Genomic DNA, 15,595 nt, shown 5'->3' on the forward strand with positions numbered 1-15,595 from the left:
CCATATTCCCCAAACCTTTCCAATTAAGGAGTCTGTGCAAATGTCTTTTAAATGTAGTAACTGTACCTGCATATATCAACTTCCACTGGTGGTTCATTCCACATACTAACCAGCCTCGGTGAAAACGTTGCCCCTCAGGTCCTTATAAAATCTTTCTCCTCTCACTTTAAAAATCTTGACGAGCCAGAGTGAAAACTGGCTAAAAAGCATTTGTGAGGCCTTTCATCATTCCTCCAAAGATAACCAGGAATGTGAACCTTGCACAGAGGACCACAGATCATCATTGATTGAATTAGCAATTCATGATCTTGTGAGCAGTTGGTTAGAGGAACCAAATCCATGAAGATTACAGTACAACTCAAAACACAGCCATTAACCACACAAAGTTAAGTTTAGATCTAACAGGAATTGAACAAAACATCAAATTCCAAGCAAGTACAGATAGCAAATGGTTAATGATTAGCAAAGTACATGAAAAACATTATACTCAGATGTCTGAGTTTTAGATTCAGTGTTCACTTGTTGCTATGCAAATTACACTGATTGTCATTGTTATCTGCCATTGCAGTTATCAAACTGAATATTGTTGCACTCGGTTGTCAGGAATCATTTACATAATTGCAAATCATGAGCAAAACATTGCTCAGTGCCTGCAGCAGATTTCAATCCCCCTGCGACAGCAGTAGCATGGAGTCTGAGCCACTCCAACGGATGCCAGAAGCCAGCAAACAGAAGGATTGAGAAGATCAATGTGGACTGGGGAAGGGGGAACATGACAGCTTGAACAAAATGGGAGAAAAGCAAAATGCATTGGCTGGAGTGGGGAAAGGAAGGATAATGTGTCCATAAGAAACAGGGGTAGACCATCAGCCCCTCAAGCAGTCTCCGTCATTCAATATGATCATGGCTGCGCTACAGTGAATGAGATGCCAGTGGAGTCAAGACTAAGAAATTGGAGGAGGGTAAACAACTCCAAAATGTATTCACAGTTATCCAGTCTCGCTGCATTACATAAATGCTACATCTTGTTTCTAATTTTGCACCATGCAAGCAATGAAGTGTTGTATATGCCTTCAGCTTAAGCTATGACAAGTCTATGTCATATTGCACTTTCAGTGATACTACATGTTATGGTCAGGGTGTTTATGAGTTGTCATTATCTCTTTTAAAGTTATTCATTACTCATACCAGGTTACCTTGTAAATGTAACATTCTTAGATTAGCCAGCAAGGTCACATCTTCTGTCATGCTCTGCACAAAGCAGCTCTGTATAGTTACAGGATTTGACAGCACAAGAAGCTGTACTACTTTTTGTGCTTATCAGTGCTCACTGCTAAAATTGTATGACTAGTGAAATTTTATCAACATGGCAAAGGGTCCTGATAACAGTCTGAATAACGAGGGGTAGCCCTGCCTCCATTATTTATGGGACACCAGGAGCCAATGAGTTGCTACTATACCTTCTCAGCTCTTCTAGCACCTAACCAGAAGGCTGACAGGATAACATGTAACAAGACAGCAGGAACCTTGATTGCCATCTTTCCTTGACATTCCCTGACCACCTCCTCTCGCATGCTATTTCTCCTCAACCCATCACAAGCACCTCCCAGCCATTTCTAGAAGGCTGCTAAATTCTGGCCTCTTACCTTAAATCGCTTTCTTGGCCAAAATTTTGAACATTTTGCTTTGAAAATTACATAGATTTAGGTCCATTACTGCTACAGTATGCCAAATCCTATTAATCCTCTAAGTAGTTATCTTAAACTCTCATTCATTTGGTGATAAATTCACACACTCTACTTACTGCCACTCAAAACTGTTCTTCCTAACTTACTGTGTTGAAATCTCTCAAAACTTGGTACACTGGGGAACTTACATACATTTTATAAAATTTCTTTTCAGGCAAAGTCAATACACTTGACAAATACAAAGCTAAATAGCATTCCATTCAGCTGGAAGTTCAATAGCAGAGACTAAAAGGAACAACGGGCAAAGCTCCACTTTTGAGTAACTGGCTCTTCCAGCAATACCAACCTTTGGTGCATTTCTTTCATTTCAGGAGACTGGTAGCTTGCTGTCACCATGTTCACTTTTTGTTCGATGCATTCCTTCAGCACCATGGGATGAAAAACACCAGGCAGCAAACTACACGAGGGTACAAAAAAAAGTCATCAAGATTGTTTTAGAGCACCAACCAATGGGCAGCTTCAGTTTGTGACAGACCAGGTAGAGGGGCAGGAGAATCTGCGACAGGGAGGGCAGGGATGTGACAGATGCTCTCTCGGCGGAGCAGGTAACGGCTGTCTGGTGGTGTTTTTTTAAGTCGCGGGTATAGTCCAGTTTTTGTTTTTTAACGGCTAAAATTTAAAGTTTTTTTTAAGCGCCTAGCGGACCCGGAAGCTGGTGTCGCGCTAGCTTACCTGGGAAGGTTTTTTTTCTTATATAAGCGCGCAGGCGAAGAACCCGAGGAACCGCAGGGGTAGAGCCTCCCACCCGCCCTCCTCCTCTAACCTAATAATAAGACCCGTTGTGGTAAGCAGGTAAGTGCTGCATTTTGCTTGTTTGTTTCTTTAGATCTAGTTTTTTAAAGTTTACCTTTTAGAGGGATGGCAGCGAAGGCAGTGCAATGTTCCTCTTGCAACATATATGAGGTGAGGGAAGCCATTAGCGTCCCTGCTGATTACACTTGCAAGAAGTGCACCCATCTCCAGCTCCTTCAAGACCGTGTTAGGGAACTGGAGCTGGAGTTGGATGAACTGCGGATCATTCAGGAGGCAGAGGTGGTCATAGATCAGAGCTTTAGGGAAGTAGTTACTCCGAAAGTTATAGACAGATGGGTGACAGTGAGGGGGACTGGGAAGAAGCAGCCACTGCAGGGACCCCCTGCGGTCATTCCCCTCAAGAACAAGTATACCGTTTTGGATACTTGTGGGGGGGATGACTTACCAGGGGTAAGCAACGAGGTTCAGGCCTCTGGCACGGAGCCTGTCCCCATTGCTCAGAAGGGAAGGGTGCAGAAAGGTAGAGCGATAGTTATTGGGGACTCAATAGTGAGGGGCACAGATAGGCGGTTTTGCGGGGGCGACAGAGACTCACGATTGGTATGTTGCCTCCCAGGTGCAAGGGTACGTGATGTCTCTGATCGTGTTTTCCGGGTCCTTAAGGGGGAGGGGGAGCAGCCCCAGATCGTGGTCCACATTGGAACCAACGACATAGGTAGGAAGAGGGGTGAGGATGTTAGGCAGGCTTTCAGGGAGCTAGGTTGGAAGCTCAGAGCTGGAACGAACAGAGTTGTTGTCTCTGGTTTGTTACCCGTGCCACGTGATAGAGAGTCAAGGAATAGGGAGAGAGAACAGTTAAATGCGTGGCTACAGGGATGGTGCAGGAGGGAGGGATTCCGGTTTCTAGACAACTGGGGTTCTTTCTGGGGAAGGTGGGACCTCTATAAACAGGATGGTCTACACCTGAACCTGAGGGGCACCAGTATCCTTAGGGGGAGGTTTGCTAGTGCTCTTTGGGAGGGTTTAAACTAACTCTGCAGGGGCATGGGAACCTGGACTGTAGCTTTAGGGTACAGGACCTTGAGTGTAGGGAGGTTAGGAACAAGGCATCGATCTCGAAGGAGGGTGCCTGTAAACAGGAAGGTGGCTTGAAGTGTGTATACTTCAATGCCAGAAGTATAAGAAATAAGGTAGGTGAACTTTAAGCGTGGGTTGGTACCTGGGACTTCGATGTTGTGGTCATTACAGAGACGTGGGTAGAACAGGGACAGGAATGGCTGTTGCAGGTTCCAGGGTTTAAATGTTTTAGCAGGGTCAGAGATGGGGGTAAAAGAGGGGGAGGTGTGGCATTGCTTGTCAAGGATACTATTACAGCGGTGGAAAGGACGGTGGAGGAAGACTTGCCATCTGAGGTAGTTTGGGCTGAGGTTAGAAATAGGAAAGGTGAGGTCACCCTGTTAGGAGTTTTCTACAGGCCTCCTAATAGTCCGAGAGAAGTAGAGGAAATTATTGCGAGGATGATTCAGGAGAAGAGTGAAAGTAGCAGGGTGGTTGTTATGGGGGACTTTAACTTCCCAGATATTGACTGGGAAAGCTATAGCTTGAGTTCGTTAGATGGGTCGGTGTTTGTCCAATGTGTGCAGGAGGGTTTCCTGACACAATATGTGGACAGGCCAACAAGAGGTGAGGCTATACTGGATTTGGTTCTAGGTAGTGAACCAGGCCAGGTGTTAGACTTGGAGGTAGGTGAGCACTTCGGGGACAGCGACCACAACTCGGTGACTTTTACTCTAGTGATGGAGAGGGATAAGTGTGCACTGCAGGGCAAGAGTTATAGCTGGGGGCAGGGAAATTATGATGCGGTGAGGCATGACTTAGGATGCGTGGATTGGAAAAATAGGTTTCAAGGGAAGAACACAAATGATATGTGGACATTGTTCAAAGAACAGCTAATGCGTGTCCTTGATAAGTATGTACCAGTCAGGCAGGGAGTAAAGGGTCTTGTGAGGGAGCCGTGGTTTAATAAGGAATTGGAATCCCTTGTGAAAGGGAAGAGGGCAGCCTATGTAAAGATGAGGCGTGAAGGTTCAGTTGGGGCGATTGAGAGTTATAAGGTAGCCAGGAAGGATCTAAAGAGAGAGCTAAGAGCAGCGAGAAGGGGACATGAAAAGTCCTTAGTTGGTAGGATTAGGGAAAACCCAAAGGCTTTCTGTAGGTATGTCAGGAATAAAAGGATGACTAGGGTAGGTATCGGTCCAGTCAAGGATAGTAGTGGGAAGTTGTGCGTGGAGGCGGAGGAGATTGGAGAGACACTAAATCAATACTTTTCGTCAGTATTCACTCAGGAACAGGACATTGTTGCTGATGTGAATATTGAGTCACAAGTGATTAGAATGGATGACCTTGAGGTATGTAGGGAAGAGGTCTGGGGAATACTGGAAAGGATGAAAATAGATAAGTCCCCTGGGCCTGATGGCATTTATCCTAGGATCCTCTGGGAAGCTAGGAAGGAGATAGCGGAGCCATTGGCCTTGATTTTTATGTCGTCATTGTCTACGGGAATAGTGCCAGAAGACTGGAGGATAGCGAATGTGGTCCCCTTGTTCAAGAAGGGGAGTAGGGATAGCCCGAGTAACTATAGGCCAGTGAGTCTCACTTCTGTTGTGGGCAAAGTCTTAGAGAGAATTGTAAGGGATAGGATTTATGAACATCTGGATAGGAATAATGTGATCAAGGATAGTCAGCATGGTTTTGTGAAGGGCAGGTCGTGCCTCACAAACCTTATTGAGTTCTTTGAGAAGGTGACCAAGGAAGTGGACGAGGGTAAAGCAGTAGATGTGGTGTATATGGATTTTAGCAAGGCGTTCGATAAGGTACCCCATGGTAGGCTAATGCAAAAAATACGCAGGTATGGCATTGAGGGTGCATTAGAGGTTTGGATTAGGAATTGGCTGGCTGTAAGGAGACAGAGGGTAGTAGTTGATGGTATAGGTTCATCTTGGAGTGCAGTTACTAGCGGTGCTCCACAAGGATCTGTTTTGGGACCATTGCTGTTTGTCATTTTTATAAATGACCTAGAGGAGGGCTTGAAAGCTGGGTGAGCAAGTTTGCGGATCACACGAAAGTCGGTGGAGTTGTGGATAGTGAGGAAGGAAGTGGTAGGTTACAGCGGGATATAGATAAGTTGCAGAGCTGGGCAGAAAGGTGGCAAATGGAGTTCAATGTAGCTAAGTGTGAAGTCATTCACTTTGGTAGGAGTAACAAGAAGATGGATTACTGGGCTAATGGTAGGCTACTTGGTAGTGTGGATGAGCAGAGGGATCTTGGTGTCCATGTACACAGATCTCTGAAAGTTGCCACCCAGATAAATAGTGCTGTAAAGAAGGCATATGGTGTACTGGGCTTTATTGGTAGAGGAATTGAGTTCCGGAGTCCTGAGGTCATGTTGCAGTTGTATAAGACTCTGGTGCGGCCTCATCTGGAGTATTGTGTGCAGTTTTGGTCGCCATACTATAGGAAGGACGTGGAGGCATTGGAACGAGTACAGAGGAGGTTTACCAGGATGTTGCCTGGCATGGTAGGAAGATCTTATGAGGAAAGGCTGAGGCACTTGGGGCTGTTCTCATTGGAGAAAAGAAGGTTTAGGGGAGATTTGATAGAGGTGTATAAGATGATTAGGGGTTTAGATAGGGTTGACAGTGAGAACCTTTTTCCGCTAATGGAGTCAGCTGTTACTAGGGGACACAGCTTTAAATTAAGGGGTGGTAGGTATAGGACAGATGTTAGGGATAGATTCTTTACTCAGCGGGTTGAGTGTTCATGGAATGCCCTGCCAGTAGCAGTGGTGGACGCTCCCTCTTTATGGCATTTAAGCGTGCATTGGATAAGCATATGGAGGTTATTGGGCTAGTGTAGGTTAGGTAGGCTTTGGTCGGTGCAACATCGAGGGCCGAAGGGCCTGTACTGCGCTATATTTTTCTATGTTCTATAAGGGAACCAGTGACAAGTTCCTCCAAATCAGCAATTTGCAGTAATTATTCAGGCTGAAGCTGGCAAGTGATAATAGTGTACAAAACTTTCTCTTAATCATCCCCACATGTAGACCTCCTCCATTATTCTCTTATTTATCCCAAAAATCAACACTATTGGGAGATCCTATTAAGGCTCCCCATCCCTGGAAGGAACCACTATACCTTTTCAGTTCTCTCTCCAAACTCTTCAGTTGTAATTAGGAATCTTTCCATAATGCACTTAAACAGTACCATAGCAGTATGACTACCTTCTCACTGTTCCATGCTCTATTCAGCAAAACATGCATATACTATACTAAAGGAACATCGTGAAACGGATCCCGAAAACAGATGAAACTCTATCGTTGAAAGAACAAGTTTGAATGCACTCATTTACTTAGCAAGGTGATTGCCAGATTAGAAAGAAGGAAGACATTTCCATTGGTGAGCTTGTTGAAAAGCAAATAGTGCAGAAAATTAGACAAGATCAACAAGAGAGGAACATGATCTAATGTGGATGCAGAGATAGATGCCTGGAGTGACAAGAAAGGATAATTTCAGGAACCAGTAAACTTAGAACTTAGAATCTCTACAGTGTGGAAACAGGCCATTTGGCCAGCAAGTCCACACCAATCCTCCAAACATCACCCAGACACCCATTATTCTACATTTACCCCTAACTAATGCACCTAACTCATACTTCCCTTAACACTATGAGCAATGTAGCATGGCCAATTCATCAAACTTGCACATCTTTAGAGTATATGAGGCCCAGGAGGGTGGGGGGTCAGTGAACACAATGGGAACATTGAGGGAAGTAGCCAACTGGACACTGAAATGGTATTGTCGTCAGCTGCTGAATGAGAGTGGAAACATGAAACAAATGACAAAGGTGATATTACCATGAAGGACGTGGTGAGCACAGCTTAAGATTAGCTGGAAAGACACTGTGGTAAGAGAGGCTTTAGCACAGTGGAATTAGAAAAGAAATGAGTGACTAACAGGTGGAGGAGAGTAAGCAACCAGCTTTACTTTGACACCAAGGAAGGGAGAAGACAAAAGAGGGAAAAGAAAAAGGAGACATTAGGCCTTACAAAGACAATGAACTAACCTGATCACAAGGTCATGCGATTTCACTAATGAGGCGAGTTTGTCCCTATCCTTCTTCATGTCTAGTGTAACTGGAGTTGTGTGGTTGTAATTAGCAGTCAGTTTTTCTAACTGGTCTTGGAGTGCGGATGCTGTTGACAAAATAAAATCAGATATTAGCTTAATTTCTTGTTATCTGTTCAAATTAAAAAAATGAAGTATACAAAATGCAATCATAAGAATTCTCCTAAAAGTTTTTTTTTGTTCAGTTTTCCAACGAACATGACGTATTTTGGAGGGAGATATTAAAGCAGTTCTTGTACATGTTCAAACTCTTCATTTTCTTCAGAGAATGCTCAGTCCTTATTCCTTTGTGTGTTGCATCTTTGACAGTGAGAGCACTCAGATCTCTCACCTCAAAAGTTTGTGTGTTTAAGTCTTAACCCAGAGGTTTGATTTCAAAATCTAAACTGACACTCCCATGCCACACTGAGGAATGCTACACTGTTGGAGATTCAATTTTTCAGGAGATCTTAATCAGGTTTGACATAAAAAGATCTGAGACTATTTAAAATAGAAAGACGAACAGTTCAAAAAGGCTCATCACTACCGTTTTTGAGAAAGGATAATTAGGGTTGGACAATAAATGTCAGTCTTGACATTAACAATCACAACAAAATAAATTCCTGATGAAGGGCTTATGTCCGTAATATTGATTCTCCTGCTCCTCGGATGCTGCCTGACCTGCTGTTCCTTTCCAGCACCACACTCTTGACTCTGATCTCCAGCATCTGTAGTCCTCACTTTCTCCTGACACAAAATAAATGCCAATTGCATTTACACCATTAGCAAAACTGACCACGTGACTCTTCTTCTTACTTGCAAGTAAATATGCTGAATGCTTGCATATCCAACATTGATCATTGTAGGATGCTACTGAAGCAGTCCATGGCCAAATGAAGGGAGCACCTGGAAGGAGACCTGGGCATATCCAGACTGGGCTGAAAAGTAGCAAGTAGCATTCATGATAGAGAGAATCTAATCATCATCGCTTGGCATTCAATGGTGTTAACCATCACTTGATCCCCATGATCAATATCCTTGGCAGGGTTTTGGTGGGGGGGGGGGGGGGGGGGGGATGGTTTACCATTAAGCAGAAACTAAAATGGACTAGCCATATTAAAACAGTGGTTCCAACAACAGGTCAGAGGCTAAGAACCCTACAGTAAGGAACTCACCTCTTGACCGCACAAAGATTGTGTGCCACACAGAACGTACAAGTGAGGGGTTTGAAGGAATACTCCCCTTTTGCCTGACTGCGTGAGTACAGTTCCAAGCAATCTTAAATGACCTGACAACATCCAAATCTCAATTGGCAGTACATCTACAATCCACTCCTTCTACCACTGATGCTCAGTAGCAGCAGTGCGTACCATCTACAAGATTCACCAAGGCTTCTTAGATAGCACCTTCCAAACCCATGACCACAATCATCCACGAGGACAACAAATACATGGGAACATCACTACCTTCAGGTTCCTCTTCAAGCCATTCATTATCCTGACTTGAATATATCTATTACTGTTCCTTCATTGTCCTTAGCTCAGACCACTTCTCACCCCCTTCCTTCATGATCAATAGCTTAACTATTAATCATAGTTTAACTGATAACCATTTATCAGCTCCAACCTTTTGGATCAGCTCACTTATTTCAGAGATTCAGGACTGTCTTCTTTTTTGAAAACCCTGGAATGTGCAGTGGATTGATAAAGAGCAACTTTTTCTGAACTTCTTTGTTTTAAATTTAAAAATACAGGAGACAATTATGGTGTACACTGAGCAGGAGCAGTGCTTGTAAGAATGTTTAAGAAGTAGAACAACTGCTTATAATTACTCCAATTAGGGAGAGAAAAGGTATATTCACATATTTTGACCAAACTTCCCATGGAGTTGCGAAATGCATTACTGCTGAAACATCAAAAAAAATAGTAATCGCCACTTTTTTCTTTTTGGCGATGAGTGAGTTGCTGTGTATTTCTAGAGTTTTAATTACTGCTACAGTTTTCCCTTTAAGGTCACCAATAATTTTAATTTTTGATTCATGAAAAATTACTACTCAGTGAGCATTTTCAAAAATACTTATTTTGCTCATCTTTGTTTCCATCCATTGACAATCTCAACAGAAATACCAGAGGGAATCTTCTTGAGTTCATTTTCCATGTTATTACACATAGCTGCCAGGCCAATATAATGATTAAAGCAAAACCCGATAAAAGCAAACTTTAAAAGGTACGAAAGGGGTGCTTACCTACAGTCACCTCAATATCCGTGTCCCTGGTGAAATAGTCCAAGACTGGTCCTGATACATAACCGGAACCAAGTAACAACACCCGACCTTTTGCACTCATGTTCCTAATTTGAGCAGACTCCCTAAAAACACCAGAATGCAGGTTAGAGGAGTGGGAGACTGCCAAATGACACAGTTCCAAGGACTGTTAGAGAAAAACATATGCATACTGCATGCAAATAGATAAACTTAATTTGAAATTCTATTTGATCTAAAATTGATTTTAAAATCGATAAGTGTAGTACCAAATAAAATTCATGAGATTATAAGACATACTGCTCTGTGTCTGGGATATCAGCAGGACAAGCTACCTAGGCAGGTGAGGGGAGATAAATGAAACTAAATACTGTAGGTCTTTCATATTTGACAGGGTCCTCGCTGGCAGTTAACCTGACTGATAGATTTATCTTCCAGTTGGGTAGTGAGGATACTAGAGCAGGTTGACCCAATACTAAATACAAAAACAAACAATTGATGATGCTAGATATCTGAAAATAAGAATAAACTGGAAAAAAAAAGATAAGGCAGTATCCCTGGGGATAAATGGAGTTTGTCTTTTAAAAGTCAGTGACCTTGCATTTCAATTCCTCTTCATTACTTTACATCAAGTTTCTAAGTTAGTGGGAGGGGAGGAGGTCAGGAAGCACCAACGAAATCTGCAAAAGGTCCAAGGCTAGGGTAGATTAAGTGACAAAAGATTACATGCTGCAACAGTCAAAAAGAATGTTGATGAATATATTGAAGAAACAAAGACTATGTCCAAATGTGACATGAATTGCTACTTAAACACCATCTGCATACAACATGAAGGAACAAAGAAAGAAACAAAATGAAACCAACTTAGCAAAAGAGAACAAAGGTAGATAATGAACACATAGAACAAGACAGAGGCAGATATTATGATTAAAATTTAAAGTTGATTCCAGAAGACTGTAGAGTGTCAAATTCAAAGATAATGAGTTGCTCCTTAAGCCCAATTCCAACCTTAATGTTGGTGAGGGACTACAATCAATCCTGGAGGTCTGAGTGTAGAGGGAAGGTTTGATAGGGATGGATGATGTTGATGAAGCTTCATAGCTTGGACGTACACCTCTGGGTCCACAAGCAGTGCAGAAAAAGTAATTATTTTCTAGCTGAACCTGGCCCCGCTTCCTTTAAGGTGCCTGATGTCCCAGGGCTGGGAAAACTTAGCTGGCTACATGTTCTGACCACCTAGAACATGTAAATGACCAATCTGTTTCTCAAATTCTATCTGTGGTCTAATCAATGTTTTATAAAGTTATAACAAGACTTCCTTCCTCCCATATTCTAGGAGGAGCCCCAGTTAACGAAGATAAACATCCCATATGTCTTCAATACTGTCCTGTCTATTTGCACTGACACCTTCAGGGATCTATGGATGTGTACATCAAGGTCTCTTTGTTCCTCAGTACCGCCCAAGGATGTATCATTCAATTGTATATCCTTCCCTTTATCAGACCTTCCAAAATGCATCCCCTTGCACTTATCAGAATCAAATTCAATCTGACATCGCTCTACCCAATTCACCAGTTGATCAATATCAGATGTAGCCTGAGACCAATCTCCTATCAACAACACAAATTTTTGAGTTGTATGTAACTTATTAATTAAACTTTCTACATTCATATGCAAGTTATTAAAGTTTGTAATAAAAGCAAGGGTCCCATCACTCACCCTTGTTTACACCACTGGGTCACAGGCTTCCAATCATAAAAACAACCTCCACCGTCCCTTTGCCACCTGTTTGTGGGCCAATTTTGGATGCAGTTTGCCAATGTGCCATGGATCCCATGGGCTCTTACCATTCGGACCAGCCTTCAATGTCAAAGATCCATTTCTGTAGTCCATATAAACCACACCATTTGCACTACCCTCATCAAGATATTTAGTCACCTTTTCAAAAATCTCAATCAATTTAGTCAAACAGGACCTGCCTTGAACAAATCTGTACTGACTATCCCTGCTCAATTCCTGTCTTTTTAAGTACTGATCCTGTCTTTCAGAATTTTTTCCAATAATTTCCCTATCACTGATATCAGACTAACTGGTCTGTAATTACATGGTTAATCCATGTTGCCCTTCTTGAATGAAGGAACCATGTTTACAATCTTCCAGTCATCTAGGCTAGTGAGTATTAAATATAAACACTGGGGCCCTAGCAACCTCCTCCCTTCCTTCCTATAGCAGCTAGAAATACATCTCATCAGCCTCACTAGATCTATGTACCTAAAGACCGCTATCGCATCATATAACTCATTCTTATTAATCTTAAGATGTTCTAAAACCTCACCATCCCAACTGATATCCCGAGCTGCAGTGTCTTTCCCCTGTGTGAATACAGATGCAAAATATATATTTAAGATCTCCATGCACAGATAGCCTCCTTAGTGTCGAACAGATCCTACTCTTTCCTCAGTAATCCTCTTGCTTTCAATATAAATACAAAACGTCTTGGTATTTTCCTTGTTCCCATCTGTCAAATTTATACATAGCCCTTCTATGCCTTCTTAATTTCCTTTTTATACTTTTGAACTGCCTCCCCTTTTTTAATGCATATCTGACACATGCTTCAGTCTTTTTCTTTATCAAACACTCAATTTGTCTTGACATATGCGAGGTTCCCTGAATTTGCTGCCTTTGCTTTTAAGAGGAACATGCTAGCCCTGAATTTTCACTATGCCACTTTTTAAAAAACCACTCCCATTTTCCAAATGTAGACTTACATGCAAGTAGCTGCTCCAAGTCTATGTTTGCCAGATTCTGTGTAATAACATTGAAATCAGCCTTCCCCCAATTTAGATACTTAACTTCTGCATTATCCTTATCCCTTGAAGCTTAGAGCTATGGTCACTATCTTCTAATAATGCCCCTCCCCCCCAATCAAACTTCAAGCACTTGACTGGCTTCATTCCCTAGGAATAAGTCCAGCACTGCCCCATCTATGTGATAATAAACAAAACTTTAAAAATCTAAGTCTGCCCGTCTACTTGGGTCGACCTATGTACTAGTGCAAAAAGCTCTGCTGGATATACATTAAACATTCCACCCTGTCGCATTCTTTCACACTAGGACAATCCCAGAAAGTAAAAGTTCCCTAAAACAATAACCCTGTTTCTCTCACACCTTTTTGTGTTTTGTCGACATATCTGCTCCTCTATCTCCCTCTGACTGTTAAGAGGTCTTCGCAAGTTTTGAGAAGATTTGTAAGAGGTCTGGAGTATAATCCCAGCAAAGTAATCTCCCCTAAAAGGCAGCATTTGAAAAGCCTCCTAAGGCATCCTCCCTCGTTTCTGCAGTAAACGGTTTTCTTTATCAATAATATAATTCCCCTACCCCTCTAACTGTGTTCCCATCCTATCCCACCCCAACCCCGACTGGTGTGTGTGAAACTTCGATATCCTGGAATGATGAGCTGCCAGTCCTGTACTCCCTTCCACCATGTCTCAGTGATTGCAACAAAATCATATCCCCATGTGCTGATCAATGCTCTAAATTGATCCACCTTACCAGTCAAGCTCTTGCATTATAATATATAATAATATAGCTTTCTAGACCTCTCATGTGCAGATGCCAGCCCATGTTTTCTACACCCACTGGACTGACCTTCACATTCCTTCCATATCTGATTGCACCTTCAACCTGGCTTCACATCTGCTCTGTGCCCCCTCCCCCAACTTTCACTGCAGTATGTTTGTTCTGCAACGTGTGGAGTGCCTGGCCTTTGCACAACAGACAGCTGGAGTGTAGGGTGTGGAAGGAGGGGCATATCTTGACATTGGTGTCATGAGGAGGATGTTCTCTCAGGCAGACTATAGTTTAGATTAGATTACTTAGAGTGGGGAAACTTGCCTTTCGGCCCAACAAGTCCACACCGACCCGTCGAAGAGCAACCCACCCAGACCCATTCCCCTACATTTACCCCTTCACCTGACACCACGGGCAATTTAGCACGGCCAAATCACCTAACTTGCACATCTTTGGACTGTGGGAGGAAACCAGAACACCCGGAGGAAACCCATGCAGACACGGGGAGAATGTATAAACTCCACACAGACAGTTGCCTGAGGCAGGATTTGAACCCAGGTCTCTGGCACTTGTGAGGCAGCAGTGCTAACCACTGTGCCACCGTGCTGCCCATTCATAACACTTTTGACATGAAATGAATCCCAATGCTTTAAAAAGTTGGCTGACTCCACGGAAACTGCTGACGAGAGGGAGGATTTGTTTTCCACAATAGAAGTCAGCAAGCCACATAAAAAAATCCCAGAAATCAGAAACACTAGGAATGGGGTGAAAATCCTGGAATCAGGATCTCCCATGTTTTATTTTTAAAATGCTCCTGAGATCCCAGCTTAGTCAAAAACACTTACATGACATCCTTAGGTTTAAGGCATTATAGAGGTTTATAAGATCATGAGAGGCATGGATAGGGTAAATAGACAAGGTCTTTTCCTCAGGGTAGGGGAGTCCAGAACTAGAGGGCATAGGTTTAGGGTGAGAAGGGTAAGAAGGGTAAGATTTAAGAGGGACTCAGGGGCAACCATTTCATGCAAAGGGTGGTGCGTGTATGGAATGAGCTGCCAGAGGAAGTGGTGGAAGCTGGTACAATTACAACATTTAAAAGTCATCTGGATGGGTTGAGAGGGATATGAGCCAAGCGCTGGCAAATGGGACAAGATTTATTTCTGATATCTGGTCAGCATTGGACGAATTGGACCGAAGGGTCTGTTTCCATGCTATACATCTCTGAGTCTGCCAAAAAAAAAGCAATGGAAAACATCCAATTTAAAATAATTTCATTATTTCAGTGAAAGACAATAAATTTCTCCCCAAGTTATCAGATGTCACAAAACAAAGCTCAGTGCAACACGGCAATAGTTGACATTTCTAATACTTATGATTTACACAGCATTCATCACAACAAGGTGGACAGCTGAGACAAGAGTGCAGCTTACCTGTTCGCTCTTAACTTCTGGATATATTTGAATTTTGGAGTCAGTGAACCATTGGATGCAATTACAGCCTAGAAGAGATCAGTTTGAAATAGCACATACGTTACAATGTTACTGGTGCTGTGGCGGACAATAAAATACACAAAGCCAAGTGCTGAAGGTCACTTACATTCCGAATAACCGGGGTTAAACCATTCTCCTTTTCAAAGGGTTGTGCAGCATCAGAGGTCAACTGTAGTTGAAGGAAATCAGACACTCCTTTTAGAAATATCAAATAAAATTTGGATTTAATAAAAGATGCCTAAAAGGGTGTCAGTCTCCACAAAGGCAGCTAATTCAATTGCAAACATTAACTCTACATACATTATCCAGGAAAAAGAACTTATGCTATATCAATCCAAGTCAGCTGTTCAAAGATTAACTTCACCACTTCAAAATTGCAAGTACAAATTCCACTATTTGGAAGTAAAACACTGGAGAATTCTTAAATAGTAACAGAGAAAGGCAGAAATGCTCAACAGGCTGGCTTGAGAAGGTGGAGATCTGAAATCACTTCTTTACTGCATGGGGAGGGAGGGCATGCACGTTTTGTGAAGTCAGCTACTAGATAACTCAACAACTCCCTCCATCCACATCTGATCTTGATTACCTAGGCACATGAAACATAATGTCACA

At 42.6% G+C, this 15,595-nt stretch overlaps 1 protein-coding gene across 3 annotated transcripts in view; it reads right to left on the reverse strand.

The window, feature by feature from the left end:
- aass (aminoadipate-semialdehyde synthase) overlaps positions 1-15,595 on the reverse strand; it is a 77,223-nt gene that overhangs the window by 19,666 nt on the left and 41,962 nt on the right. For all 3 annotated transcript variants that reach the window (XM_060839474.1, XM_060839472.1, XM_060839473.1), the window contains exons 12-16: positions 15,090-15,152; positions 14,924-14,991; positions 9,909-10,030; positions 7,623-7,752; positions 2,035-2,145 (exon numbers count right to left, since the gene is read on the reverse strand). In XM_060839474.1, coding sequence (XP_060695457.1) covers positions 2,035-2,145; positions 7,623-7,752; positions 9,909-10,030; positions 14,924-14,991; positions 15,090-15,152 — 494 coding nt within the window. The remainder of the gene's footprint in view (positions 1-2,034; positions 2,146-7,622; positions 7,753-9,908; positions 10,031-14,923; positions 14,992-15,089; positions 15,153-15,595) is intronic.

The sequence above is a fragment of the Hemiscyllium ocellatum genome, chromosome 19 (assembly GCF_020745735.1).
Source record: "Hemiscyllium ocellatum isolate sHemOce1 chromosome 19, sHemOce1.pat.X.cur, whole genome shotgun sequence".
NCBI lineage: Eukaryota > Metazoa > Chordata > Chondrichthyes > Orectolobiformes > Hemiscylliidae > Hemiscyllium > Hemiscyllium ocellatum.